Below are 27837 nucleotides of genomic sequence, written 5' to 3'. Positions count from 1 at the left end.
AATGAGGAGAAGGAATCGTTCAAAAGGACGTGTCAGGCAGCCAACGGCCGGCGCCGCTACGGGAGACCCGCGGCTTCCGTTCCGAAAGGCGGGGCGGGGTCTCGAACGGAAGGTGGTTGTTGTCCGAGCCGAAGCAGGTTTGAAACTGGGGGTCGGGCCCGGCTGTCGTTGTCTGTCGCCGCGGCCCCGCTTCCGGGCTAGGCCGTCCCTGCCCGCCCCCGCCCCGCCTCCTTTCGGACCCCTCGGTCCCAGTCCCGGCTCCCCGCTCGATTCTCTCCCCGCTCGATTCTCTCCCCGCCTGCCTCAGCCCGCTGCCGTCCGGGCCCTCACTGCGGCCCCGCAGCCGCCACCATGTCCCTGCACGGCAAGCGGAAGGAGATCTACAAGTATGAAGCGCCCTGGACCGTCTACGCCATGAACTGGAGCGTGCGGCCCGACAAGCGCTTTCGCTTGGCGCTGGGCAGCTTCGTGGAGGAGTACAACAACAAGGTGGGCCGGGCAGGGGCTCGGAACCCCGCTGGCGGGGAGCGGGCCCCGGGAGCGCCCTTTTCGGGCTGGAGTCCAGACCCCGGGACCCTCCTGCGGACCTGCCGTAGCTCCATGGAGCGGTTCCTCTGTGTCTGGCCCTGTGCAGAGGGTTTCGCTCTCGTTCTTATTTAATCCTGGCAGCATTCTTGAGTAGTTAGGAGTGTAGTTTATCCCCATCTTTTGATGGGGAAACTGAGGCACCGTGTTGTGACTTGTCCGAGTCACACAGCTATTTCGTGACGGAAACAGGTCTCAAACGCGAGTTTACACCCAAAAGTTATGCCATTTATCACTCCTGTCCCCCGCCTCCTGCTGCATTGCTTCAGTTGGGGGGCGGAAGAGGGATGAGGGGGTGATGGCTGTGAAGAAAATGCTGGCGCCTCAGCTAAGGGTCATTGACTCCTGGCCACGCCAGATTTCTATTAGGACTGTTTACTGCGCAGGCTTCCCCGCTCCCTACTCCCACCCTCAGGTACTATTCAAGGATCCTCAGCCCTTCTGCCGGGATTGGCATTACCATTGCTGCCTCATATTCGACCTCTTCAGAGCGATTTCTTTTTAGAAATCTTGGCGTATGGTCGTGATCCCGCCATTGTTTTGCGAATGGAAAAGGATGATACTTGCCAGATCTTTTCTTGGGCTCGAACCTTGAGTATTAAGTCTTTCTGGACATCCACAATTTGAGAATCCTTCATAGAAGCACGGATAGTAGGAGGAAGCTTTAAGCTGGCAGTGCAGCATAAACTTATTTTTGAAAGTTGTTGAGTAAGTCCGTGGGAAGCATTTTCTTTCCCTTACTCCTTAATCTCTTCCATTTATTGTATTAGAGTAAACGTTGTGATTGATAGTGTTCAGAGCAACTGAGAGCCATGCTTAGTGGTGTTTAAAGCCTGTACACCTACTTGACACCGTGAACGCTGTGACTTAAGAAGAATGAACTGTGTGGACACAGACATGGTGCAGGGAAGAAAGCCAGGTCCTCTCGGGTTGGGTCCTGTCTAATTCACTGACTAGTTGTGGGGCATTGCACAGATAAATTTTATTATTTCTGACCCACTGTTGTAGGAAAGACGTTCTTTTTTTACACATAAAGGTCTTGTAAATAAACATTTGAACATTGTAATTTTGTTTACATTTTCAGGAGCACATCTGTTTCTCTAGAGTTAGGTCTTAACTTTTTTTTTTTGGACTCCCCTTTGAGAAACTGATGAAAATGATGGTCTCTCATTGCCCAGGGATCACACATACACGATTTACAAACAAATCCCAGGGAGTATACATTGATCTTGGAGTCCATTGCCTACAGAAAGCAGAATACTAACAAAACATAGCTTGAACCTCTTTCTTCCTTATGGCCTGTGGTAGATAGCAGAGTTGAGAATGGAACTCGGGGTCCTGATTTGGAAGCTGGATTAATAAAATTGAGAGCACTAGTATAAGGATACATGTTACATGTATGTAGGCAATGCAGCATCTTAAAACTATTTTAATGCCCTCACCTAGGTCAGAGTTCTTAACTTTTGTTATTGGACTCCAGGTACTGTAATGTGCTAGTTTAAGCATATTTTTTCTTTTTCTACCTGGCTTAGAGGCAATAACTCTGGTATGTCTCCTGAGTTTTGACAATGTCTATGGTCTTTAGACAAGTGGTACTTCCCCTGTTTTATGGGGAAAGATGACTTCTGTTCCACTTAGTTGTATGTTTCGGGGTTGATTTTGAATAAAATTGGTAGAGTGAGTGGGATTTATTTTGCCCTGATATTTAACTAGCTAACCATTTGTATTTTATGATTTAGCATCTAGAAAACATTGTTGAGGTTCTGAGGAGAGAAACCATAGGTATACCTGATGCTTTTTGAAGAATACTGGTAGTAAACCTAGATAAGACTGCCTTGTACTTGAAGTACACATGGGATGAATGCTTGCCTTGTCAGGCTGTGTTGATTTCTGTGAGATCTTTAATGCAGAGGTACTTTATCTATTTAGCACACAATGATTTTGACTCTGGCATATAAATTTTCATTTCTCAGTATTTGTGGCAGTCTTTGAGGATTTTCATTCATTTGTTCATTAAGTCAACAAATATGTATTGAACCTACATGTGTCTTTTAGTCATAGTGATGGTATCCTTTGTTAGCAGCTGTAACATTGGCAGCAATCAAAAGAAAGTATTTTAGTACACATAAGTATTTCTGTAGATATTTAGTATTTTGCAGTGCTCCATCAGTCCTCCCTGGCAAGACTGTCAGCAGAGGAATTTAAAGTCTAAAACTCTTCTGGTTTGAATGCTTCCTTCCTGTTTTCTAGACAGTGAGAGAACTAATTCCTCCATGGGAGCACTGGATAAAAGTTTTGCTGCTTTATTGCTTTTTGCCCTAACCTAGTTTACACAGACTTACTGGAGATGCTGTGATTTGAACAAGGAATGAATCTGTGTTCAATAGATAGTCTGGTCTACCTGGGGCTGTGATGTCAGAGATGATTGACATCTTAGCCTCTGAGCCAGCAGCCCGGGGCGCCAGGGACAGGTGTGGTGGTGGGGTGTTGGGTGCTATGCCAGAACTCACCTCAAAGTCTGACAAGGCAGAACCTCTCTGCAGACATTGATCAACAATAGTCAGTCAGGAACAGGCTTAAAGGGAAGACAAGTGGAATAGACCAAGAAAAGCTGGCTTATTCTGACAGAATTTTGCCTTGGCTGATTTTGGTTTTATTAACAATTGTGGGAAAATGTCTATCTGACAAGAGTGGTATATTGATTTAGATAACTTGAGGGCTTTTTAAAAAATCACATATATACACACACACATGTATACATTTGCATTCACCTTCATGTTCTGGTGCTAGCACTGTATGTAATTAAAGTTGAATACACAGTTTCCTCCCTTAAGGAGCATAGTAACAAAATAGACATGGCAGCTTTAATTTTTTTTTTTTAATATAAGGTATGAGTGATGCGAATAGTAATTTATGTTGTTATTCATGAAAGTAATTGAAAGTGAAAATGTGGTCATGCCTCCAAGGAGTAGATATTTTACATTTCATATCTACTCCTTAGGAGACATCTGATAGTAATAGCCACAGTTTAAAAATAAGTAAAAGTGATCTTGCTTCACAGTCTTTTCTTTGTAGGGGCATTTGTTTCACATGTTGGGATAAAGAGTTGTGAAGCAATAGTTGCAGAAAGGCAGTGGAGGTGGGAGATAGAGGAAGTTTAGCAGGAGGACAGGGAAGACTATGGAGGAAAAGGCAGAGGAGTAACCTAATGTTGACAAAAAGATGATTAAAGTCATACTTTTTCCTTATGCTCCCACAGTAAGTGAGGAAGGATGGCAGTATAATGAAGATCAAATGGGTACAGGAAAATGCTGCGAAAGAATATCTGTGACTGCAGATTCAAATCAGAAGAGCACAGTTCTCCAGAGTAGGATTTTGATGGGCAAAATCAACAATCCTTTATCTGGGACAGCAGGAGCTTCTCCAGACCCCATTTGACACCTTGGGTGAGAGGGGGGCTACACTATACAAGGAGACACACACACGTGCCATCGTCTCTGTAAGCATTAGATGAGGCAGGTTAGAAGAGAGATTGAATTGTGAGCAGCTTGACAGCACCTCATCTCTGTAGACTGGGAAGATGCAAAAGCTTCATGTGTTTATACTAACTTAGAACATGGTCCTGACTTTTCTACCTTGGGAATGTGCTTCAGATCATCTAGAGAGAACTTGCCTCATTCAAAAGGAACCAGTACAGTAGCAGTAGAGAGATACTATAAGAAAGGGGGGGGGGGATGGGAAACAAGTGGAAAGTAAAGTATCCACACTAGAAGAATGTTTTCACCTTAGTTGAAAATTAATGGCCAGTCCTGTCACCGTAGACTCAAAGAACTTAAGAAAATAAAGAACTCCAAGCAGAGGTATAGGAGATCAGGTAAAATAAGGCTTGGTGACAGGAACAGATAGAGCCCAGAAAAACAGTGGAAGAGAAAACAAAAATTATCACAAGAGTAAAAGCCACATTGGAAAGAGAATAAAAATGAATACAAACAGCTGAAAACAGTGAAGGATAGGGAAGACAGATTGAGAAAATGAAATGGATATAAGAATGTAATTGATGCAGAAAATAAAGAAGATCTGACTTAGGTATAATTGGTGTCTCTGAAGAAAATCAAAGAAGTGAAACACAAAAACTCAAATATGTAGTTAAAGAAGACTTTATAGAATAAAGGTTTGAAGTGATGAGTCACGAACTATATCTCAAGAAAAATGGACACAGAACAATTGGCACTGAAAACTTTCCTAGGAAAGTTTCTACATTTTAAGAGTGAAGAAAGAATCTTTTGGACATCCAGGCAAAATGATTGCATCCCCTTGAAGAGAGGAGGGAGAAATCTAGCCACATTTGATGACAAAGAATGGAGCAGTGTCAACAGATCTGCAGCTATTATAGGTTGTACTGCTGTAAATACCTGAGAATATACCTAAGAATGTGTAAGATTTCCATTGGGAAAATAAATCACTTTTTTAAAAAGATAATTTATAAAAATTGTGTATTAAGGGGAAAAATACTTTTAAGTTAAGGGAAATCAACTGATTGATAAAAATAATGTATATCAAAACATACGGGAAAATGAGGATACTAAAGCTCCAGACATACTAAGTAACTCCCCAGAGTGACACAGAAGGTAAGAGCAGGGCGAGAACTAGAATGCTGTCTGTCTCCAGAGTCTTAAAAATAAATATATACCGATGTAAAAAAAAAACCCCAAAAAACAACAATAGTTGAGGGGTCGGGGAGAGAGAATGTTTTGAAAAACGGGAACACTTGCCCTACCAGATCAGAATAAACATACTGGAATTGGTGTAGTTATAGCCAATGCCACATATAGTTGATTGAACCACATAGAATGTTCCAAGGTATTTCTATGTGTATGTACACATACATACACATAGAAATGTAGTTTGTGATAAGATAGAACTTTAATTCACTAGGAAAAATGAATAAATTGTATGGCATAATTGTCCACCTGGCAGAAAAAAATTAGAGCCCTCTAATTTACAGCGTATATGAAAATTCCAGATCAGATATTTAAATGTAAAGGAAATTCCCACAATCACAGTAGAAGATTGACTAGGAAATTTGTACTGGGGAAGTGGAGGGTGAGCAGAGGAGAAGGCAGTCTTTAAGCCAATCATTAAGTCCAGAGTCAAGTAAGGGAAAGACTGACAGACTGTAGTACAGTTGACCCTTGGAACAGTGCGGGTTTGAACTGCACAGGCCCACTTGTAAGTGGGAATTTTTCAATAGTAAATACTAAGTACTGCACAGGGTCTGTGGTTGGTTGAATCCAAGGTTGCAGAGGACTCGCATACTAACTTATGCACAGATCAGCCCTCCACGTTGTTCAAAGGTCAGCTGTACATACAAATAGAACATTTCTTTGTGAAAAGATAAGCTGTGGACAAAGTCAAAAGACTAATGATAGGCCAAGGAAAAATATTTTCAAAACATGACACCCTAGTTGGAGCTAATTTACTTAGTATGATAGAAAAATGAACAAAGTATAAATAGCCAGTTCATAGGAGAGAAAATACAAGCGATCAATAAACAGGAAAAGATACTCCACCTCAGAGGTAGTTAAAGGGAATGAGAATTGACCCTGTGATGCTACTTTTCCCTTTCAAATTTATAAAAATTAAATTACTGCTTCTAGTATTGCTGACAGTATGGGAAGTAAACACCTTTTACTTACTGCTGGTAAGAGTGTGAGTTGCTACAGCCTGTCAGGGAAGTAAATCGGCATCTACTAAAATTTAAAATGCATATACCTTCTAATACAGCCATCACACTCTTGGGACTTTGGTCTCCAGAAGTGAAGCTTGTAAGAAGTAGTGCCAGAAAAGGGAAGCAGTGCACACCATTAGGGGAGTGGTCATATACTATTGTACATTTATTCTATGAAATACTATGCATCAATTAAAGAATGAGTTGGAGGGAGGAGGGTATAGCTCAAGTGGTAGAGCACATGCTTAGTACGCACAAGGTGCTGGGTTCAATCCCCAGTACCTCCTCTAAAAATAAGTGAATAAATAAACCTAAATACCTCTCCCTCCCTAAAAACTTAAAAAAAAAAAAAAAAAAAGGAATGAGTTGGATCTGCATATTGACCTGAGGGATGCCCGTTATTTTGTTAAGTTAATAAGAAGATTTATAGCATTGGCTATAGGATTCTGTTTTTCTAAAAGTTGCAGGAAAACCTTCTGCTTGTGCATAAATCTGTTTGAGCTTAGAGAAGAATGTAGAAGCAACACACACAAAATTAATAATGTGATATATTGATGATGGGATGGGGGTAGTTACTAACCTTTTCTGGTATACCTATATTTTGATATAGTGGTCACATGTTTTATAATTCTCTTAATCTAAAAGTTCATATAAAGAATAAAACAAACCCAATTGAAAGATCATTAAAATATAGATAAGACTTGTAAATATGATCAAGAAAATGATAGAGGACATAATGGTAAGAGGTTCAGGGTAGAATTTTGGTGTTGAAATTCTGTCACTCACCCCCTTTTCCCTTGGGAGCGTCCTATCAAGGGGGTTATATGGTACAAATAATAATCACCAAAGGAGAAATCTAGCCCCACTCTTATTAATAGCTGAACAAGCACCTCTAATGTGGTGCGACTCCTTGGTAAAGTGAGTTGGAAAATTGCAGATTGGCTTTAAAGCCTAAGTGAGACTTTCAGCTTTTCCACTTCTAACTCATGGGCAGACCCAACCTGACTGACATCCCTCGCTCAGTTAAAGGTGCAGAGAAACTGGAGTGAAGAGTGGCCAGACCTGTAATGAGCAGGCCACCTTGCCTGTCCGGGCAGGAGCAGGCTGTGCAACGGCAAGAGAGCTGTGGTGCCTGCCTCACGTAGGGCTCTCAGGCCTGCTGGGGAGGTGGCCCACATCCCTGGCACAGGCTCCAGCCAACCAGTTTAGCAGTTGGAGCTAGTTATGTGCGGGGTTGGGAGAGCAGAACTCCTCACCCTTAGTATTTCCCCCAAGGGGGACGGGGCAGAAATTCATCTTTCAGTTCCTCAAAGATCTCCCTCCAAAAAGCCACCACCCTGTCTACGGCCATACCACCCTGAACACGCCCGGTCTTGTCAAAAAGCCACCACCCTCAGAGTTTTTATGGGCAAATTTACCAAAGGAAGTATGTAACAAATAAAGGCACAGTGGCCATCTGTAAGAGTTCCTACAAATCAGGAAAGAAAAAGACACAACTCAGTGGGATAAACTGGGCAAATGTTTTAAGTTGGTGTTTTTCAGCAAGCAGTGAGGAGCTTGGGTAGTGGAATGTGACTGCCTGTATTTAAAAGGCAGCTAGCTTTGTGATCCGGGGCAGGATACTTCACATCTCTTACTCAGTATATTATGAAGGTAGGAAAAATGATAGTACTGACCTGATGGAGCTGTTGAGGGGATTAAATGAGGAGGTGCATGTAAAGCTTTAAGCATAATGCTGATACTTTGTCCATTATAAGCACTCAGATATTAAAAATTGCTATTCAGAAGTAAAAATAATAAATATGTTCATCCTCAGTAGTAAAATGCCATTTTTTATCCATCAGATTAGCAAAAATTTTAAAGATTATTTTCAGTGTTTTTAAAGGTGTGCGTAAATGGTAACTCTTATATTACTGTTAGTGAAAATGTAAATGGAAGCCACCTTTTCAAAGACTGCTGGACAGAATTTGTTACTTTTTTTTTTTAAGCTTAAAACAACACAAGTTTATTATTTCATTGTTCCTGTGGTATTAACATTTAAAACGTGATGCAATAGTTTACACTTCTAGCAGTCTGTCCAATAAAAGCATTTGCACATGTGTACATAGTAGTGTTCATAATAGCAAAACACAGTAACTACAAATAGTTAAATTATGGTGTGCTTACCACAGCCTGCTGTGGAAGAGTGAGGTAGCGCTATCTGTACTGACATGAGATCTCCCAAGATATGTTAAAAGCAAGTTGCAGAATACATTTTATTGTCCAAGGCTATCTTTTTTTTTTAACCCATCATATATACACATATATAGATGTACAGAGAACCATTCAGAAAGATACTGTGGTTTGAGAGTCAGTAAGTAGAACTGAGGGTGAAGTTAATGGGAGACTTTACCACTTCACTCTGTATTATGTGAATATTCGCAGAGAACTTACATTGCTTTCATCATTAAATTTTTAACACCTGTGTATATGGACAAAAAATTGAATAACAGTGAAAGCTAATTGTTATTCCTTTCAATACTTGGTTGGCAACTTGGAGCAGAAGAACGAAGTGAGTTAGGCTACGGATAGATAACACACGAGTCTACGAACACATGAAGTCTTTGGGGAGATCAGGAAAGATTAAGTCCAGCCATTTCCTTACTTCTTCCCCGGCTTGGGTGCTGTTGTGCAGAGGTTATCAAACGTTGCTGAATCGGATCACCAGGGAGGTTCTTAAGAATACTGACTCCTGGGCCCCACCTGACACTTGTTGAATCAGAATCTTGGGCTAGAGTTGGGGAGCCTAGGTAAATCTGATAGCCAGATTCGGAAACCATCACTGTTGGTAGTACAAGCAGAATTAAGACACAGGCCCTGTTTTTAAGGCATTTACTAAGCAAAACAGCACGAGGCAGTAATGTAAGTGATGCAGTATGGGGTTAGTCACCAAAGGGGTGGTGTGGATAAGTACTGAGAGCTTACTGCACTAGGAAGACTGCAGGTGGTTTATAAAGGAGGTGGGATGTAGTAATATTAAAAGCTCATACGTACACTGAGGAAGGCACTACACCAAGCAATTTACATACAACTCTATGGGGTGTAGGTATTGTGAATATCCTCACTTTACAGATCAGAAACAGGTTTAGCAAAGTTGAGTAACGTGTCCAAGTTCCTACAGCTGCTAGCAAGTGGTAGGTACATAAGGAGCCCTGGAAGCTTGATGCCACTGTACTTATTAACATTGGGCGGGATTTGAGTCGATAGAAAGGATGAGGATTTTACAGCATGAAGACAGCATAAAGAAGGGTATGGGAAGCACTGACCAGATAAATAAAAGTGGAAGATAAGGTAGGCTAGGGTTGAGTGGTGGAAAGCCTTGAATGTCTGGTTAAGTGGATCCTAAGTGTCAGATGCTCACAGGATCTGACATTTTGAGGTTTGGGGAGAAATATCTGGTGACTTGAAAAGCAACATTTAGGAGTGAGTGTAGCATTTTCTCTTCTAGTTTAACCTCGCAGTGTTACATTTCTGATTAGAGAGACGGATTTTGTCTTTTGTGCTCGCTGCCATTTCCCCAGCACTTGGAACAGCGCCTGAAACCTAATAGCCACTTGGTAAATATTTGAATAAATACATGAATGCAGTATCTGGCTCAGAAACTATATGAGAGGCTTATTCTTTATTCTGCTCAATGAGCCACAAAATTTAGCTTCTCATCTATTTCCTCCTCCCTCCCCCAGCAAGCCTGATACCAATTTTCCCTGTTCCATTTAGAATCTTCCTTCTTTACATTTTATTTTCTGCAGAGGTCAGAATGTCAACTTTTTAATTCCTTAAAAACTGTTTATTCTGTCATAATCCCTCTTCCAGCCATCTCTGGTTATCCCCTGCCATTCTCACTGCTGGTCACCATAGGCCCCAAACCTTTCCCACCTGTTCCCCTGTGGGTCTCTGGACTTAGCTCCCGCCTCCCGCCTCTTCCTGGATCCAGTCAGTCCTGCAGGGCATTACCAGGCCTCATTCTCACACCTCCGAGGACTCCTGGTCCTACCACTGCTTCTCAGATTCCTTCACAGGGGAAAGCCCACCTCTGTCCTCAGTTTGCTTTCAGGGCTCTCCAGCCTGCCCCAGGCACATACTCCCAGCCTCTGCGCTGCTCTTTCAGATGGTTCCTCTCAAACAGGTTTTCTTGCTGCCATCAAGTGGGTCATTTAGTTCGTTCTTCTGTCCCATCTGCCTGGAATGCCTTCCCTTTCTTTGCCTCCCTACAACCTTTCCACATACCCTTGAAGACTGCTTGGATCCCAGCTCCTTTACCTCACTTGCCTATTTTGAATTACTGCTCTTTCCTCTGAACTGTATCTGTGTCATAAATAAGCAGCTAATATATTACTTTGTGGTGTCGCTTTTATTGCTGTCTTAGGGCAGTGGGTTTTTTCTCCTTTTATATCTTCATAGGTTATCTCCCCCAGCACATTACAAGATTTTGAAAGCCTGTGAGTGCTCCATAAAAATGAATATTTAGGTTTAGTCATCATATGGATTTTTAAGTCAGATGTGGATGCCAAGATCTATAAATATGCATAGAAAAATTCTTAGAAATCTATGAAAAAGCTGTTAAAATGAATAACTAATTTAGCAAAGAGGATCCAAGATTAATAGGTAAAAATCAATTGTATTTTTATACAGTAGCAATAAACAATTGAAAATGGAATTTAAAAAACCCTTCCATTTATAATAGTATAAAATACTTAAGAATAAAGTTAATGAAAGAAATACAAGACTTGTACATTGGAAACTTCAAAACATTGCTGAGAGAAATGAAAGAAAACCTAACAAACTGATTTATAGATTCAACACAATCTCAATCAGAATCTCGACAGGCTTTTTGTAGAATTTGACAAGCTGGTTCTGAAATTTACACAGAAGAGCAAAGATATAGAATAGCAAAACCATTCTGAAAAAGAACAGTAGGTTGGAGAAATGACACTATCTGATTTCAGGACTTCACTAGGAAGCTGCTGTAGCCGGTACATTGTGATCCTGGTCAGTGAACAGGCATATACATCAATGAGACGGGATAGAGAGTGCAGAAATGGATGCACAAATACATGGTCAATTGATTCTCAACAAGGTGATTCAAAGGAGGAAGGACAGTCTTTTCACCATATGCTGCTGGGCCAATCAGACATTCACATGTAGAAAAGTGAACCTTGATTCCTACTTTGCATCATATAAAACATTTAACTTGGAATGGATCATACTACATGTATGTGCATATGTAGCATAAATGTATGCTAAATGTAAGCCTACAACTACCGAACTTGTAGAAGAAAACATAGGAGAAAATATTTATGAGCTGGAGTTGAGCAAAGATTTCTTTGCTAGGACACAAAAAGCATGGAGCTGTAAAAGAAAGAAATGATAAACTGATGTCCTCAAACTTCAAAATTTCTATTCTTCAAAACACACTGAAAGAAAATGACAGAACAGGCATAAACTATGAGATGATACCTGCAAAGCGCATAAGCAGGGACTTGTATCCAGACTATACAGAGAACTCCCTAAATTCAACTGAGGAAAGAACCCAGTAAAAAATGAAGTCACACTATTCTGTGTGATACTGTCACAGTGGATACATGTCATTAAACATTTGTCAAAACCTAAAGGTTATACAACACAGAGTGAACTTTAGTGTAAACCGTGAACTTTGGATGATAGTGATGTATCAGTGTAGGTTCATCACTTGTAACAAATGTACCACTTTGGTGCAGGTGTTTTGACAGCAGAGGAAGCTGTGCGTGTGTGGAGGCAGAAGGTATATGAGAACTCTCTGTACTTACTGCCCAGTATTTCTGTGAATCTAAAATATGAAGTTTTTTTAAACTACAAACTGTTTGAACAGAATCATAAGAGAATAAATTCGCATGGCAAATAAGCACATGAAATGGTATTCAGTATGATTAATTATTAGGGAAGTACAAAGTAAAATACTACCACACCCCTCTTAGAGTGACTTTTGTTCAAAAGCTGGCGATACCAAGTGCTGACAAAGATGTGAAACTCACATATTGCTGTATTGCTGGTAGGAATGCAGAATGACACAGCCGCTTTAGAAAATGGGTTGGCGGTCTACTTACACGTAAATGTTCATAGCAGCAATATTTGTAATGTCTCTAAACTAGAAATAGCCCAGAAGTTCATCAGCTGGTAAATGGGTAAATAAATTGTAGGTAAATAAATCCACATAATGCAGTATTATTCAGCAATTTAAAAAGAAGACATTGCTGATACAACGTGGATGAATCTCAAGAGCATCATGTTGAAAGTAGCCAGTCACAAAAGACCCAAATCACTGAACTATGCACTTAAAGTGAGTGAATTTTATTGTATGCAGTTGTACCTAAATAAAATTAAAAAAAAAAAAAAAGAAGGGTGGGTATCTGAGACTGAAGTCAGAAAGGCAGGAAGAGCAGGAGTTCTATTTTCCTGCTCTACAGTTAGTGCTTGTCCTTTCACTATGGATCATCCAGAAATCCCCACTGCTCCATCTTCAAGCTGGTGGAAGTTCATAAGCAAATGGTAGCAAGTGGCGTTTCCTACTGAGCTAGACTGAGTTTTATAGCAAAGGATGGAAGTTAATATTGGTCCAAAACTGACTCAAAGAAAAAGTGGCCAGAACCAGATGGGACTTTCTCATCAACGGCACCCACTTTTTTGGCCACTTATGGTGGTTGGGTTCGTGAATGGTCCTTTGGCACACCCTTACGTGTAAGCCTGTTACTAGCCAGCATGTGTGTTGGGGATGAAGGGGTGGAGGAGCAGCCAGTTTGTGCACGATTGCCTTTTTAGGTGAGATGTTACTTTGTTGGATGCACCCCTCAGGGTGTTTGATAGTCCTGGCCCCTGGGCACCAAATGCCTATGGCACTTCCAGTCTTGGAGTCACTACAACCATGGCTGCACATTGTCAAGTGCCTCAGGGGTTGTGGGGGAAGGTGTAACCAGCTGGGCAAATAATGCTGTTCTATGGTGTAGGATCAAGAGTGCGGAAGTTGGAGTGAGAGAATCTGTATTTAAATGTCCCTGCCTCTTACTAGCTTTGCAGTCTGTTCAGTGTAGCTCAGCCCATTGAGTGTGGGTTTCCTCTTCTGAGCAGTGGGATGGTTGGCCTCGATGTCCTCTCTCATGGTTCCTGTCTCTGCAGTTGAGTGTAGGGCAGCTCAGGACTTCTGTCACTGACAGGAATCTGGTATATTTGATACTGCTTCAGAGAAACAAATGTTTATATGGCTCAATTTTGTCATGTTACAGGTTCAGCTTGTTGGTTTAGATGAAGAGAGTTCAGAGTTTATTTGCCGAAACACCTTTGACCATCCTTACCCCACCACAAAGCTCATGTGGATCCCTGACACAAAAGGCGTCTATCCAGACCTGCTGGCGACAAGTGGCGACTATCTCCGTGTGTGGAGGGTAAGCGGTGCTTGATGGGCAGCCAGACCAACGAGCTTTCTCCGTGTTTGCTGTTGTTAGCAGCGTGGCATCACGGAGGACAGACTGGGGTAGGAGGCAGTATCCTTGCAGCCCTGGAGAAACAAGTGGTAGTGGATCTGGGCTGACCTTGTTTGGCTCAGCAGATTTCCTAGTAAATCTCGCCGAGAATCCTTAAGCCCTGCTGCTGGCTGCAGTCAGCCGTGGACACTCAAGTCTCAGTTAAAGTGATGTATGGACAATAGACTTCTGTGGGGGTGGGGATACTTGAGGCCTCTTACTCTGTTTATAGCCAGGACTTTTTTTTTTTTAATTGAAGTTTAGTCAGTTTCCAATGTTGTGTCAGTTTCTGATGTACAGCATAATAGTTCAGTCATACATATACATACATGTATTCACTTTCAGATTCTTTTTCGTTTATCAGTTACTACAAGATACTGAATATAGTTCCCTGTGCTGTACAGTAGGACCTTATTGTTTATCTGTTTTATATATAGTAGTTAGTATCTACAAATCTTGAACTCCCAATTTATCCCTTCCCACCCCTTTCCCCCCTTCCCTCCCCTGGTAACCGTAAGTTTGTTTTCTATATCTATGAGTCTGTTTCCATTTTATAAATACATTCATTTGTCTTTTTTTTTAGATTCCACATATAAGTGATATCATATGGTATTTTTCTTTTTCTTTCTGGCTTCACTTAGAGTGACAATCTCCAGGTTCATACATGTTGCTGCAAGTAGCATTATTGTATTTTTTTTTTATGTATGGCCAGGATATTTTTGAGTAAATTAAACAAAATACTGACCCTAGTAAAGTGTGGGAGTGGATCATGGAGCTTCACCTCCCCTCTCAGCTGAGCTCATCACCTGCGGCATCTCCTGTAGCCTGGAGTTGGGTGCCCAGCCTGCAGGGAACAAAGACTCTGGTTTGGGCAAGGTGAGAAGATTTGGGGATGAAAAGGATCATCTAGAAGGATTTGAGGGTGAAAATTTGGAAAACAAAACTGAGCAGAGGAGAAAGCTTAGAAAGAAGTAGCATTCAATTAGTTCCTCAGGGTTTTATTACTCTTTATGATAAAAAGTCCCCATGGCTTAAATTTACTAAGATATTGTCTAAAAAAGACTTGAAAGATTTTTTTGTGTGGATAAGACTGACTGATTAAAAACAAAATCATTGTTCCTTCAGGTTGGCGAAACAGAGACCAGGCTGGAATGTTTGCTAAACAATAATAAGAACTCGGATTTCTGTGCGCCTCTGACCTCCTTTGACTGGAATGAGGTGGATCCTTATCTTTTAGGTAAAGGCATGAGGGAGTGTGTATTCTATTTTAAAGAAGCAGAGAAACATTTTTCTCAGATGTAACACTGGGCCAGTTTTTAACCAGGGGCCCAGGTCATGCAGTTTCCTAAAATGGGGCCACGTGGGAAAGAGGCTAAATATGGAATGTGGTTATCAATTCCTTATACAGAATCGAGCTTCCCTTACGCAGATACCTCGTCTCTCCAGTCAGAGTCTAAGGCCCTGGGGTACAGATTGAACACTTGACTCTTTGGGGCTCTCCTGGTACCCTCCCTGTACTCAGGAAGTGTCTGCGGCATATTGTCTCCTGGGTGGAACAGATGAATAGGCACAAGGAGGGAAGCCTGCATGGGAACCTCACTCCTGTCAGCCACTGACTTGCACTGGTTGTTTCCAGGTACCTCCAGCATTGACACGACTTGTACCATCTGGGGGCTGGAGACAGGGCAGGTGTTGGGGCGAGTGAATCTTGTGTCTGGCCATGTGAAGACCCAGCTGATCGCCCATGACAAAGAGGTAAGGGTGCTGTTCCGCAGCTGCTTTCTCTGCCTTCCCTGTGAGGTCAGACTGTTCTCTCACTGTTCTGCAAATGATGTGGAAAATCATAACATAATGTTGATGTCTTCTTGGCTAAATTGAAAGTAGTAATGTGTCAAAACAGTGGAAAACAACACTGTTGTAAATGAGTGCATTTTTTGAGCTGATATAAACAGCGTATTCTACAGTCTATTTTTTTCCTTTTGTGCCAGAGATTGCTGTTTTTTAATAACGAAATCTCTTATAGACAAAATTGGACCTGATGTGATTGAAAAATAATCTTACACTTGTCTCGATTTTTTTTTTTTTTTTTTTTTTTTGAAAACAGGGTGTGAGGAAGAGGGAAAATTTCCTGGCAGACAAACCTGATTCATCATTTTATCTCTAAACTTGTTTTATGAAATTCTAGTATGTTCTCTTAATACTTATACTTTTAGTACTCTTTGGAGTTGAAAGTGGTTTATTTTGATAGTGATGTTTCTTCTATGTTTATTGGAAAAGCCGAGGGGAGCTATTTGTAATTATCTTAATCAAAGCATTCTTCTGAGTGATTTTGGAAAATGATCACAAATCTTTAACTTCTAGAACATGCTAGTACTCTACCAGCAAAATTACAGGAAATTTCCTGTAGATAGTGTTTCTTTTTCTACCTCACCCTGCATAGCGAGGAGTATTAATATCTGTACAGATTCCTTGACCTTAGGTCAGAAACTTGAGGGTGTCCACAGAATGGGAGGTTGGTAACCAGGTTATCATTCTTAATATGTGGTTGTTCTTTGGCTTTCTGTGCTCCCGACGGTAAGGTCTGTTACTAGTCTGCTGAACTTGGCTGCTGTAAACCAAGGGGCAAAGGAAGAGTTTGCCCTGCAAAGAAGACCAGTAAGAAAGCTCTGGAAACCCTCTTGGCATCGAGTGGAACAGGTTGCTACATTTTAGTTATGTGACAACTTAGCCTGCTGTTCTTTCAGGGTCCAATCCAGAAAACTAGAGCTACTCTGAATATTTAAACTGAGGGGATTTAATACAGGAGATTGCTCACAGATGATGGTAGAGTGAGAAGCCACACCATGAGGCAACAGTGAGGTGATCCAGAGAGCAGGAGCAGCAGGAAGCTGCCACTGTTGGAAGGCCGGAGGGGCCAAGGGAGGAGGCAGGGTTCCTGGAGCCCAGGGGCTGGGATTACTTGGCAAAAGCTAGAGCCATGGAGGGGGCACCGCCATTGCCAGAGAAGCTTCCAGAAACAGAGAGAGGAGGAGAAATCCCTTAGCTTCTCCCTACAAGAGGGAAGGGCCAGGAATGGATGTTAACAGCAAACAGGCCCTGGACCAACACCCTGGCCTTGAAGGAATGAGCCTAAGGATGGTTGCCCTGAGAGAAACAGTGGTACCTCCTGGCACTTTTGAGTTTTTCCAGCCACCTCTTTCTGTCAAAGTAAAGAGTTGGTCAGGGGCTCTTGTTGCTGCCTGGTGGGTTGGTGCAGAAGAGGGTAGCATATATCTGGGAGTTGTCACCCTCCCTTGGCTTATGAGGAAATACACAAGTGGCACACAGAGGAAGGAGCAGCAAAGCTGAGAGAGCTTTACACACTCGGCCATGTTGCCTGTGGGCTCCTTATGGCTTAGCGATGCTGCCGTGGTGCCCCGTTCCTGGGAGTTACTAAGAGCCAGCCCCTGGGGTGCACATACTGATAGACACGCCCCAGCCCTCATGTAGCTGGTGAGTGCTGGACAGGGCCTTGGTCTGTCAGGCCTCCTTGTGATAACCGGCCCAATTCCCCTCTGAACTACTCCTAATTCCTACTGTAGAAAGAGAAGTGTGATTCTCTCATACTGAGCCAGAGGAAAAGGAATTTATGAGGCTGAGTAGAAACAGATGCTTGCTTGTCAGTGTCCCTTAGTAGATGGAACCTCAAGAAGGCTGGAGCCACGGTTTGAGTGAGAGATTCTACTCATGTCTTGCTGGAAGTCAGCTGTTTTGTCCTTGACCCCAAAAGATGGATTTTGTTTGGCATTTTGTTTTTCTTTTTCAGTTTCTCTCTGTCTCCCTGTGTCTGGCTCTGGCTTTGTCTGTCTCTCCTCGTCCCTTTCTCTGAAGCTCCCTGCCTCTGCTTTCTCATAGATGTTAGTGGTGTGCAATGTTTGCAGCAAGTAATAAATGCAGAAAACTGTGATTCAAAACCTAAATTGACTCACTAATGAACACAAACCAACCAGGAGAAGTAATAGCATGTCCTAGGACAAGAGAACGATTATTAAACCTCTTTGTAAATGTAGGAACACCTGAGCCTCCTGTGATTCAGAACTGCGGCTACCTCTTTCTTGCAAGAGTCTCAGGTCCAGATTTTGCCGCACAACCAGCTTGTCTGCTATTAAGTGGCCACAGGAGGGCGGCCTCCACCTATCAAATCGATGATCTTGGCCTTGATGTGGTCATGGATCTGCCTCTGATTGCACACAAATGAAAGCCACCAAGGCCCAGGAGATAAACGTCTCGATCTCTGACAGGGTGGTGGGAAACAGCCGCTGGCTCTGGCTTCGCTGGGCCTGTCCAAGCGTACAGAACACGTGCTCAGAGTCACTGTGATCTGCTGGTCAGCAGGGTGTGTCCTCTTTGTTCCATCATGGGGGCTGGAAGAAGAAGACTTGGAACGCAGGAATATGAGAAGCAGCCAGCCAATTTCCATAGCAGAGTGACCTTCACTTTTTGGAAAGTCATTGATGTTAGCACTCTCAGGTTCTAGTCTTCACAGGCGCTGTTTGGCTTTATTTACCTCCTTCTGTGTCATGAGCGGGGATTTAGATGCACTGGGGATGGCAGATTTCCCTGCTACAGGAAAGGGCAGTAATGGATCTAAATCTGACTAAAGCTTCTTATTTACCAACAGGTCTATGATATTGCGTTTAGCCGGGCTGGGGGTGGCAGGGACATGTTTGCCTCTGTGGGTGCCGATGGCTCGGTACGGATGTTTGACCTCCGTCATCTAGAACACAGCACCATCATTTACGAAGACCCGCAGCATCACCCACTGCTTCGCCTCTGCTGGAACAAGCAGGACCCCAACTACCTGGCCACCATGGCCATGGATGGAATGGAGGTGAGTACTTCAGGTGAACAGAGACTCTGCCGCTCAGCTCTGGCACTGCTTAGTGCATCTGGAAGACTGGTTCTCAGTTGGGGGGCCGTTTTCTCCCCGGAGGATTTTTGGAAATATCTGGAGATATTTCCAGCGGGGAAGGGGGAAGTGGGCAGTGCTACTGGTATCTGGTGGGTGGAGGCCAGGGATGCTCCTACACATCCTTGATGCTTAGGACCACTCCCCACAACACAGAATTATCCAAAGGTGTCAATGGTGCTGAAATTGAAATAACCTGATCTAGAACAAGGACTGTGTGTTTAAGAACTTTTAATACTTGGAGAGTTGGAGTCAGAGCCAAGAAAAGCAGTATCTAAAAAGTAAACCAAATCATACATGCTTCTGGTGCTGAGTAAAGAAACAGGCAGTTTACCCCGCTGTAGTCTGGATAGATTCTTCCAGCTTTAATGAACAGACATGGAAATGGCAACTCTCTGAAGCCTGTTACTTGATGAAAGCGGTAAATTGTGGATGGAGATGATGTAGTGATTAATTTTATTTCGATGAAACCAGTACCTCAGGCTGCTTACATTTCAAATTCTGCTTTGGGGATCGGGGGAGAGGGCTCTCATCCTGCGCAGCTGAGCGTGCACAGAATTCTTAGCACAGGCATCTAATGGGGCTTGGTGAATTATACAAATTTGTTTTACCCATTCCCGCTTCTCCACTTCTTTATCAGCCTAAAGGTCCTATGTTGCTCATGACATAGACTATAAACTACCTAGGTCTGTGTTTTCTTTTTCCTCAATCCTGTAGATACTTTTGGGACCGAGACCCTCTTTCTCTTAAGAATCTTTAAATCTACAAATTAACAAGTTATACTTAAATTTTTTTTCTTATGTTTTCTTTCTATCATACCCTGAAGTTTCTGGGCCTTTTTCTTGTTATTTCCTCAGGTAGTGATTCTGGACGTCCGAGTTCCCTGCACACCTGTCGCCAGGTTAAACAACCACCGAGCATGTGTCAACGGCATTGCTTGGGCCCCACATTCATCGTGTCATATCTGTACTGCAGGTAATTGCTTGCGGGGGAGTAATGGAAGGGAGAGGTAAGATCTGTCTCCTCTTGTCTCTTTAGAATTCTAATCCTTACTCTGTTCCAAGGATAGTTCGAGAGATTTACACAAATAACTCCATTGAGAGCCTCCCTACACTTGCAAAATTGAAGCAGTCCAGATTTCCAGATGATCTTGTAACCTTCAGTGGTATCAGGGCATCTGTATACTCTTTACATTGTGTATCAGTTGCAGGCTTGTGCTGCATACTGTGCGGCTCTGAAATCTAGATTGGCACAGAGGACTCATCCAAGCATATGGAGAAGCGGGGCAGCCTCTCTTGGATGTAACTGAGTCTTTGGGACTGTCCCCTGGGAGATGTCAGAAGCACATATCCCCTTGCACTGAGCTCTGGGTGCTTTGAAGGGCCCTGCATAGCCTGGCCTGGTTAGTGGTATGTGACTTGTTCCCATTTCTCCATTTGCCAGACCAAGAAGAGTACCCCTTAAAAATATGCTGGCCATCTAGGAATGTCTATTATTAAAAATTAGAATAATACAGAGCTGTATAAAACAGGAAGGTCTTCATCTTCTCCTTCCTTTCCCATTTCCACCTCAGTCCCACTCCGCGTAGGTGACTCTAACAATAGCTTGTGTGTCTCCTTCCATGCCTTCTTAGGTGGATCCATGCGTACACATCCTCCTGTATGAACACTTATCCCCTGATTTTACACAGACAGGATTCTACTCTGCTCCTTATTTTTTTCAGTGCCTTGGGTTTCCTTCTAACATACTTTTCCTCTCCTCACTAATCAGTAGCATCCTCATTTCCTTGTTCATTATGGAGCCAAAGGAGCAATGTAGTTTGGTGGTCTTCTGCCATCTTAGCATTCATTTGAAAGGCATGAAGCTTTTCCTGTTTGGGGCCCTCTGCTCATGCCTGTCTGCCTCATTGAGAAGCAGTTAGAGGCCCGCTGCCTCCCTCTGTACCTCAGGTTGTGGCCTGACTTCTTCACTGTGGCCCTCTTTCCCAGGGGTGCAGGTTGGGAGGGTGGGAGGGGGAAACGGAAAGGAGAACGTGCTGGCCCACCCTGCAGAAGCCCATCTGCAGCTTCCGGCGGCTGCCTCTGCCAGACCCGCTCCTGTTGTGTGCACTGCACCTGCCCCGAGTCCTGCCAGTTGAAGGAGCTGTTGCTGAAGAGCATGCTCGGTTGAGCTCGTTGAGGAAGAGGGACTTCGAGCTTTAGAAGTGCTGGGTGTTCAAAACAAGCCCCCAGACCTCCTGACACAGGCTGTCTCCGGGAGAGCACCTCACACCCTTGCCCAGGTTATGAGGCCATGGTAGGAGGCCTGTTAGAGTTTAGTTCATTCGGATCCCCTATGTATCAGAGATGGGCTTTCACATCAGGTTGGCTGGTGGGACTAGAGGGCACTGTGGTTTTGAAGGTCATTGCCTTTTTCTTTCTCTTAAATTAAGAACTCCTTATTTTGATCATGAAAGTAATATGACCACCACATGTAGGTCACTTAGGAACTAGAAAGAAGTAAACATAACTCATAACCTCGTCGCCCTACTCGTACCACTGTTCTTATGTTGACAGGTTTCCTTCCAGACATTTTTCGTGTGCTTATATATATTTTTAGGATGATTACCCTCTTTCTGGTGTTTCCCAGGGCCCTTTTCTTGGGCACATGTCCACATGGCACTTTAGCTCATTATCTGTATAACATGTCGTTGATGTATAAATAAAACGGGGTGGGGATCCCATTAAGTAACTGAATCATCAGAGAGAGATCTTTAATCACTGAAGTACTTTGAGTGGCTGAAAATGACATGTTTGGGATCATTTTTATCCCATTCCATCTTCTTTTCCTGATGCCTGCCCCAGATGAGAGGTGCCCATCTAAGTCCCTTCTGCCGAGCTAGCTCTGCTGCAGTGAATGGAGCCCTGAGAGTCAGAGGCCATGCTTTGCGTCCCGACTGTGCCACTCACAGATCACATAGATCTGTGGTTTGGGGCAGGCGCTTCAACATTTCTGAATCTCAGTTTCCTCATCTATAAAATGGGGGCTTAAAATAAAACCTCCCTCACTGGGGTTTTGGTGAACAGATGCTTTGTATACTGTGACACACACACACATATGCCAACGCCCCCAACCCACTCACCCAAAAATGCAGGGCTCAGTATCCTCACTGCCTGAGTTGTGAGCTTACTTGCTGGCTTTTTGTGTCCCTAGCGGATGATCATCAGGCTCTCATCTGGGACATCCAGCAAATGCCCCGGGCCATCGAGGACCCTATCCTGGCCTACACAGCCGAGGGAGAGATCAACAACGTGCAGTGGGCGTCTACCCAGCCTGACTGGATTGCCATCTGCTACAACAACTGCTTGGAGATACTCAGAGTGTAGAGTTGGTGGCGCCATGCCCATGGGGCAGGGGCTTGTGTGTTTCCGCCTCTGTCCCACCCCCAAAGTAAGAAGAAACATGTTTCCGGTGGCCAGTATGTCTTTCATTGCTTTGCACCCACCGTTACCAGAAGCTGCTCCTGGAGTTCCTGGCCAGTCACCCCACCGCCCTCTGTGCCGGACTCAGTGCTGTGTGGCGCCTTCTCAGCCCAGGGCTGAGTTTTAAGATGTTCTCTCCTTTCTTCTTCTCCTTTGGTTCCTCAATTAAAAATCTCTGTATATTTGTTTGTCAGCCGTTGTGTTCATGAGCTTTGTAGGCACTGGCTGTGTTCATCTGTCCAGATGTCTCTGTCTGTCTGTCTGTCTGCTGCCCGAGGCAGCAGTCTGTGTCCCTGTCCATGTTAGCACTTAAGTGGGAACAAATAGCAATTTGAAGTTGTCTTTCTTCCTGTTATCAATGTCTTTAGCAAATTTCAACTTTGTATATTTTTTATCTATCAGGCTAATTTTTTTACAAGAAGAATTTTACTCCCTGGTCTCTTCCTTTGTTTCATCGCCCTCCCTATTAGCACCTTCCTCTCTTCCCTCCAAGCCTGGATCTGGCCCCAGGCCCTTGACCCCTTGAGCAGTTTGCCTTCTTGAATCACTGCCTGAGCGGAACGTACCTGATCGGGGAGTCCCAAACCTCCTTGGTGCTCTGAAGTCGGCCAACTCTCACACCTTTTCTCAGCCTGGCTCTTTTCAAGGGCATTCTGGGCTCCAAAACAGATGTGGGAAGCCTTCTGTTACTCCCTGAAGTACCTCTGTCAAAGTCCCCCGAACCTATTGGGCATGAGTTAGAGCTGAGCTGGACTGGCTGATGGGGTGCCTGACTGGGGAATAGTTGCAGGAAAGCTGAGCTTAGAGTACATTTCCAGTACCTAGTTTAGGAGTCTGTCTTGCCCTCCAGATGTAAGCCCTGACCATTCTCTTTCATGTCTTGAATGACAGACAAGAATGACGTATAAAGTGAACTTCAGTATCTGTTTGTGTAGTTGACTGTGACTGGTGGTGTACTGGCTGCGCTTTGTATAGACCGCTGTGAGCGGAGAGAGCCCTGCTTGAGAGGCGCACAATCTGAGCATCCAGTCTAGACTGAACAAGGTCTTTTAGAGTGTGAGAGGCTGTCTGCTCTTGCACAGGATGGACTAATAGGCTGTGATGATCCCAGGCCGTCAGTTAAATAGGTAGCAAGAAAGCATCAGGGCCCAGGGTCAGCCAGTTAAGAGCCCCACAAACCCCTGTGAGCCGCCCTGTCTCCAGGTGAGGTTCTGAGCAGTATTGGACTTGCGGGCTGCAGGTGTCTGTTTTCCGTTACACAAACAAGTTCCGTGATGGGGGCTTTTGCATGTGATTGGGGTAGTAGGTGAGTCCTTGGGCAGGCAGAGTTTGGGACATGCTCAGAGTTTGGGGGGATATTGGTTCGATGTGCTCTGCCAGGTCCCCTCTGAGTGGAGCATCCGAGAGTAGAGAGAAGCAGACTTGAAGTCCAGGGTTTTGTCCACTTGGACTCTCACCTGCTCTTGAGAAACAAAGCACTTAGCTTTGTTCTTCTGGGCCCTTAAACTCTCTTGGTTGAGTCTTCCTTTTCAAAAGTAGATGTATTTGTATCCCCAAAGTCAGAGCTCTTTGCTTTAATACACAGGGGCTTATCCCAAAGAAAAAGGCTCTTTTTTAAGTCAGGGTATTTCCCCTTCTACCTTTATGCTTTCCTCTGATTTGGGGGCTCTTCAGCCAGCTGTCTGTTGGAGGTCAGCTCTCCTGCATTTACCACCACGTTTGTACTGCACTGTTTGGAGATGTGATGCAAACAATTCTTGGTCAGAACCATCCTGTGTTTGTCATTGTGTTTGGTGGTTCCAGGGTCCTTCTCTCAAGGGTAGCAAGTCTAAATTGAATGTTTCTTGCTCTAGGAGGCCATCAGTACCTTTCTGTGGAAAAGGGTCTGAAATGGATGTCAGAGTGGTAGAGAGGGCTGGTCCCGTTGGGGCAGTGCTTAATTACACTGAGTTCTGAGTTAAGATTCATTTCGGCACTTTCCCTGGTCTGAGTGGTGAGATTTGTCAACTGGAACTTGAAAACAACTTGGAGAAAACATTAGTTAATAGTAATTGGGGTATATTTGGATAAGTTGTTATTTACTCTGGAAACCAACATTTTTTTTGTTTTTTGTTTTCCCTTGCCCTGTGGGCTCCCAGCCCCATCACCCTCCTTAGGCCCGCAGTGTGGTCCTCTTCCTCCTGACATCCCACATGGGCCCAGTCTCCCTAAACAAACACACACTCACACACTCTCACACACACACTCAGAGTTACTGGGATGCTGGTATTTTGAAGTCCTGGCTCTCTTACCCTCCCCTTATGCCGTGGGCCAGATGGCCTCGTGGCTGAGGAGGGGATTTCTGTGGTCTCAGGATTTGGAAAGCCTCTTGGTCAGCTGTGCTCCAGGAAGCAGAAATCCTTTGTAGTTTCCAAAGCAAGTGTTTGTTGGATTCATTTAGGTTCTCAGATTGGCAGCCAGAGAGAATGGGTGGGAGGCTCTGCGCCTGCTCCCTTTGAGTGCCAGCCAAGCAGCTGCCCCACCGCACTGGAAAGACCTCGGTGGCACCTCAGGGCGCTGGCTCTCCTGGCGGTGGCCCTTCAACTTGCTCTTGTCCCCCCCCCCCCCCCCCCAGCAGGAGCTGCCTTTGTTTCCTGTCTGCTCTGAGAGGAGGGGGAGGTGCTGAATTAATTAGGCCTCAGGTTCCCCGTCAGGGAGCTGGTGAATGGGTCCAAGTCCTTCTCCTTCAAGAGCTTGAGTGTTTACACCCAGGAGAGTGGGGACCTTCTCTTTCCAGGGAGGAACAAGGCTGCAAGATGAGGACTTGAAGAGGGAAGATATTTGATAACCTGTGAGAATTTATCAGAACAGGATTGGCTCTTAGAGAACTGATTGAGATTTGGGAAGAAACAGAAAAAGTTGAGACAACTACAAGTTATTGATGATAGGTGTGGCTGGAATTTTAGGAGATTTAGGATGTGGGAGAAAATCATTGGTAACAAAGGAGAAGATAGCCGAGGGCAGTAAAGGTATGAGGTGGAGAAGCATTCAGACTGTCCGTCGTGTGGCTGTGGAGTGAGCCTGGCCCGCGGCTGGCGTGGACTGTTCATCTGGTGTCTGACACTAGGTAACTGTGGGGCCAGGATGACAGCTCTGGGCAGAGGGGCCCCTTCCTGCTGCAGTGCAGCCCTGGTGACGTTTGGTGGTAGAAATCTGCAGGTGTTGGCAATCCCTTGATTCTTCTGGACCGTGGCTTTTCTTGGTTGTAGGTTTGTAGAGAGCAGAAGCAATGGTTGTAAACAGTCATGCTGACTTTTCCCCACCTCCCTTTTCTCTTTTCTCTTTCTCTTACCTTCCTACCCCTTTTTCCCTGCTGCAGCCTGAGCCTTGAATTCCTAGGCTATAAGGTATGTAGGAGCTGCAGGGCTTAACTACCATGGGAGGGCGAGCCCAGTACCATCCCTCCGCCTTTCCCAGTTTGAGAACGTGGCAGCTCCTTCTATGACCTGGCTTGGGCTTAAGGAGACCGTTAAAGGAGAAGCCCTGAAGCAGACTCTTCCCTTTACTGTCTGTACTCCAGGATGAGGAAAGAGGGTCATGCTTGGCATTTAAATTGGGTTTTCCCCGGGAGCAAAGCTGAGCTGAGCTGAGCAGTCACTGCGAACCCGGGCCAGGCTCCCCAAGACTGTCACCCGTCTCGCCCATCTGCATCCTCTTCTCCCACCATTGTCATTGCTGCTAATGGTCAAAGTCAAATGTGTGGCCACATGAGATGGGCCAGCTCCTCTCAGGCTACTTTCTGGGTGTGACTCTGTAAGTATAGAGACATGCAGGTGCCTTCCCAGGAGGCTTGGACCTGTGTATCAAACCAGAAACAGATAAGCTAATGCAAGTGTGAACTCAAGAGGAACGATGTTGGCAGTCTGTGGAACAGCTGGAAAACTTACTAGTACCCGCCTTTTGGACAACCCAGTGAATAAGATCTTGTGATATCTGCTATTTAAAAGAAATGTTCTCACCTTGGGTTGACTGTGGTAATACAGTGTGTTATAAACTTGTGCAGCTAAAGCTTTGACTTGCTTGAGTCGAATTTGAATCAATTTGCTTTGGTTCCTGTGTATTTTATGACCCCTCTGTCAGTGACTTTCCATCCTTCCTCCCTCGAGTGTGAACTTGTAGCATGATTGTACACATCTCTGTGTAGAAAATGGAGGTTTCTTGTTCTCTGAAATGTTAAGCTCTAGCCTGTCAGTTTCTGTCCCCTTTAGCCTAGTGTGTCTGAACTTAATTTGTTATATATTTAAACTTTTCCTCTATATTATAGGTTTTGTGGCATCCCGTGATCAGGTGGAGAGGAAGCTGCCCCTTTCAGAACTGTACTGTAGCCATTTTTCTTTTTAAAACATTATTTTCACAGGACTGATTATACACAGGGCTTGTAATAAAATTTTAACACTGTGATGTGAAACCACGATGGTAAATCTCCATTGAAGGCTACTTCAAAGGCACCTGAAAGTGGAGTGTTAGATCTATGACTTTATTTCTTGCTTCCTGAGTATATTAAACCTAATTTTCACCCTTTCATTCTGTTTCAGCCTCCTGTATAAGAAGTACCATATTTTCTGCCCATCATACTTTGTAATAAAACTTGAACATGTAGAGACTGACTGAATTTCTTCTCGTGATGAATTCGGTTCTTCCCATTCTGCCACTGTGGTCACATTCCAGAGACACTGGCAGGGAATCAGACTCCACCCTAGCCCATCACACTCATCACCTTTTAACAAAACACAGAGTACCTGCTCTATGCCGGGGGCCATGATCCCCAATTTAATTGATATTTAATATCAAGTTTAAATATCTGCCAGAAGAGACCGCCACATAAACAAACACTGGCAGCGTTGTGCAGTAATGGGTGTGTTCAGGGTTACTGGTGGCCCTGAGGAGGAGGCCATCACCCCTGCCAGGGTAGGAGTCAACAGAGGTCAGGGAAAATCTCACCAAATGAAGGTTGGTTGAACGGGGATTTGAAGGCTGAGTTGGAGTTCTCTGGGAATAAAGACATTTGAGGCAGAGAGAACATCCATGTACAAATCTATAGAGGCAAGAAAGATTGTGATTCTATTCAGAGAATCATACGTTGACATGGGGTTTTGTATGGAGGATGGTGGGAAGTGTGGTGAGAGGCGAGCAGGACCAGAGCAGGCTGTCTTTGTGCTTTGCAGAGAGGCCAGACCTTACTCCTATATGAGACTTAGGAAATTTAAATAGAGGGAGGTCATGCTCAAAATTGCATTTTAGGAGGCAATGAAGAAAATGCATCTGAGTCGGGGTGAGACAGGGAGTCACTACACCTATTATACTAGTCAAGGTAAGAAAAAGTGAAAGCTTGAACTAAAGCAGGAGCAGCAGGGAAGGAGGGTGGGGCACAACTGAAGAGACTTACTAAAGGACGGGATAATCAGGATTCAGTAATCTACTGCCTGGGAAGGATGACCGAGAAACTCCCAGATCCTGTGGGTCAGGACACCAGGCTCTGATGGCTGACTGGAGTTTCCAAGTCCAAGCCGGCTTCTGCAGCCTGTGCCCCAACGTGATAGGATA

At 44.1% G+C, this 27837-nt stretch overlaps 1 protein-coding gene across 2 annotated transcripts; it reads left to right on the top strand.

Annotated features, from left to right (window-relative positions):
• The first annotated feature begins 104 nt into the window (after window positions 1-104).
• On the top strand, window positions 105-26892 carry DCAF7 (DDB1 and CUL4 associated factor 7). 2 transcript variants are annotated; one of them, XR_004142024.2, is made up of 8 exons: window positions 139-489; window positions 13609-13767; window positions 14971-15082; window positions 15482-15600; window positions 18506-18715; window positions 19651-19768; window positions 21986-22222; window positions 26829-26892. XR_004142024.2 is itself a non-coding variant. In XM_010981710.3 (7 exons), exons 1-7 carry the CDS (start codon window positions 352-354, stop codon window positions 22156-22158), a joined length of 1029 nt encoding a protein of 342 aa, XP_010980012.1. In that variant the 5' UTR covers window positions 105-351; the 3' UTR covers window positions 22159-22436. The 2 variants fall into 2 exon arrangements, 1 of the variants encoding a protein (XP_010980012.1); XM_010981710.3 differs by lacking the exon at window positions 26829-26892 and having other exon boundaries at window positions 105-489; window positions 21986-22436.
• The last annotated feature ends 945 nt before the right edge of the window (window positions 26893-27837 follow it).

The sequence above is a fragment of the Camelus dromedarius genome, chromosome 16, assembly GCF_036321535.1.
Source record: "Camelus dromedarius isolate mCamDro1 chromosome 16, mCamDro1.pat, whole genome shotgun sequence".
NCBI classification, from domain to species: domain Eukaryota; kingdom Metazoa; phylum Chordata; class Mammalia; order Artiodactyla; family Camelidae; genus Camelus; species Camelus dromedarius.
This window is presented reverse-complemented; position numbering and strand designations above follow the sequence as displayed.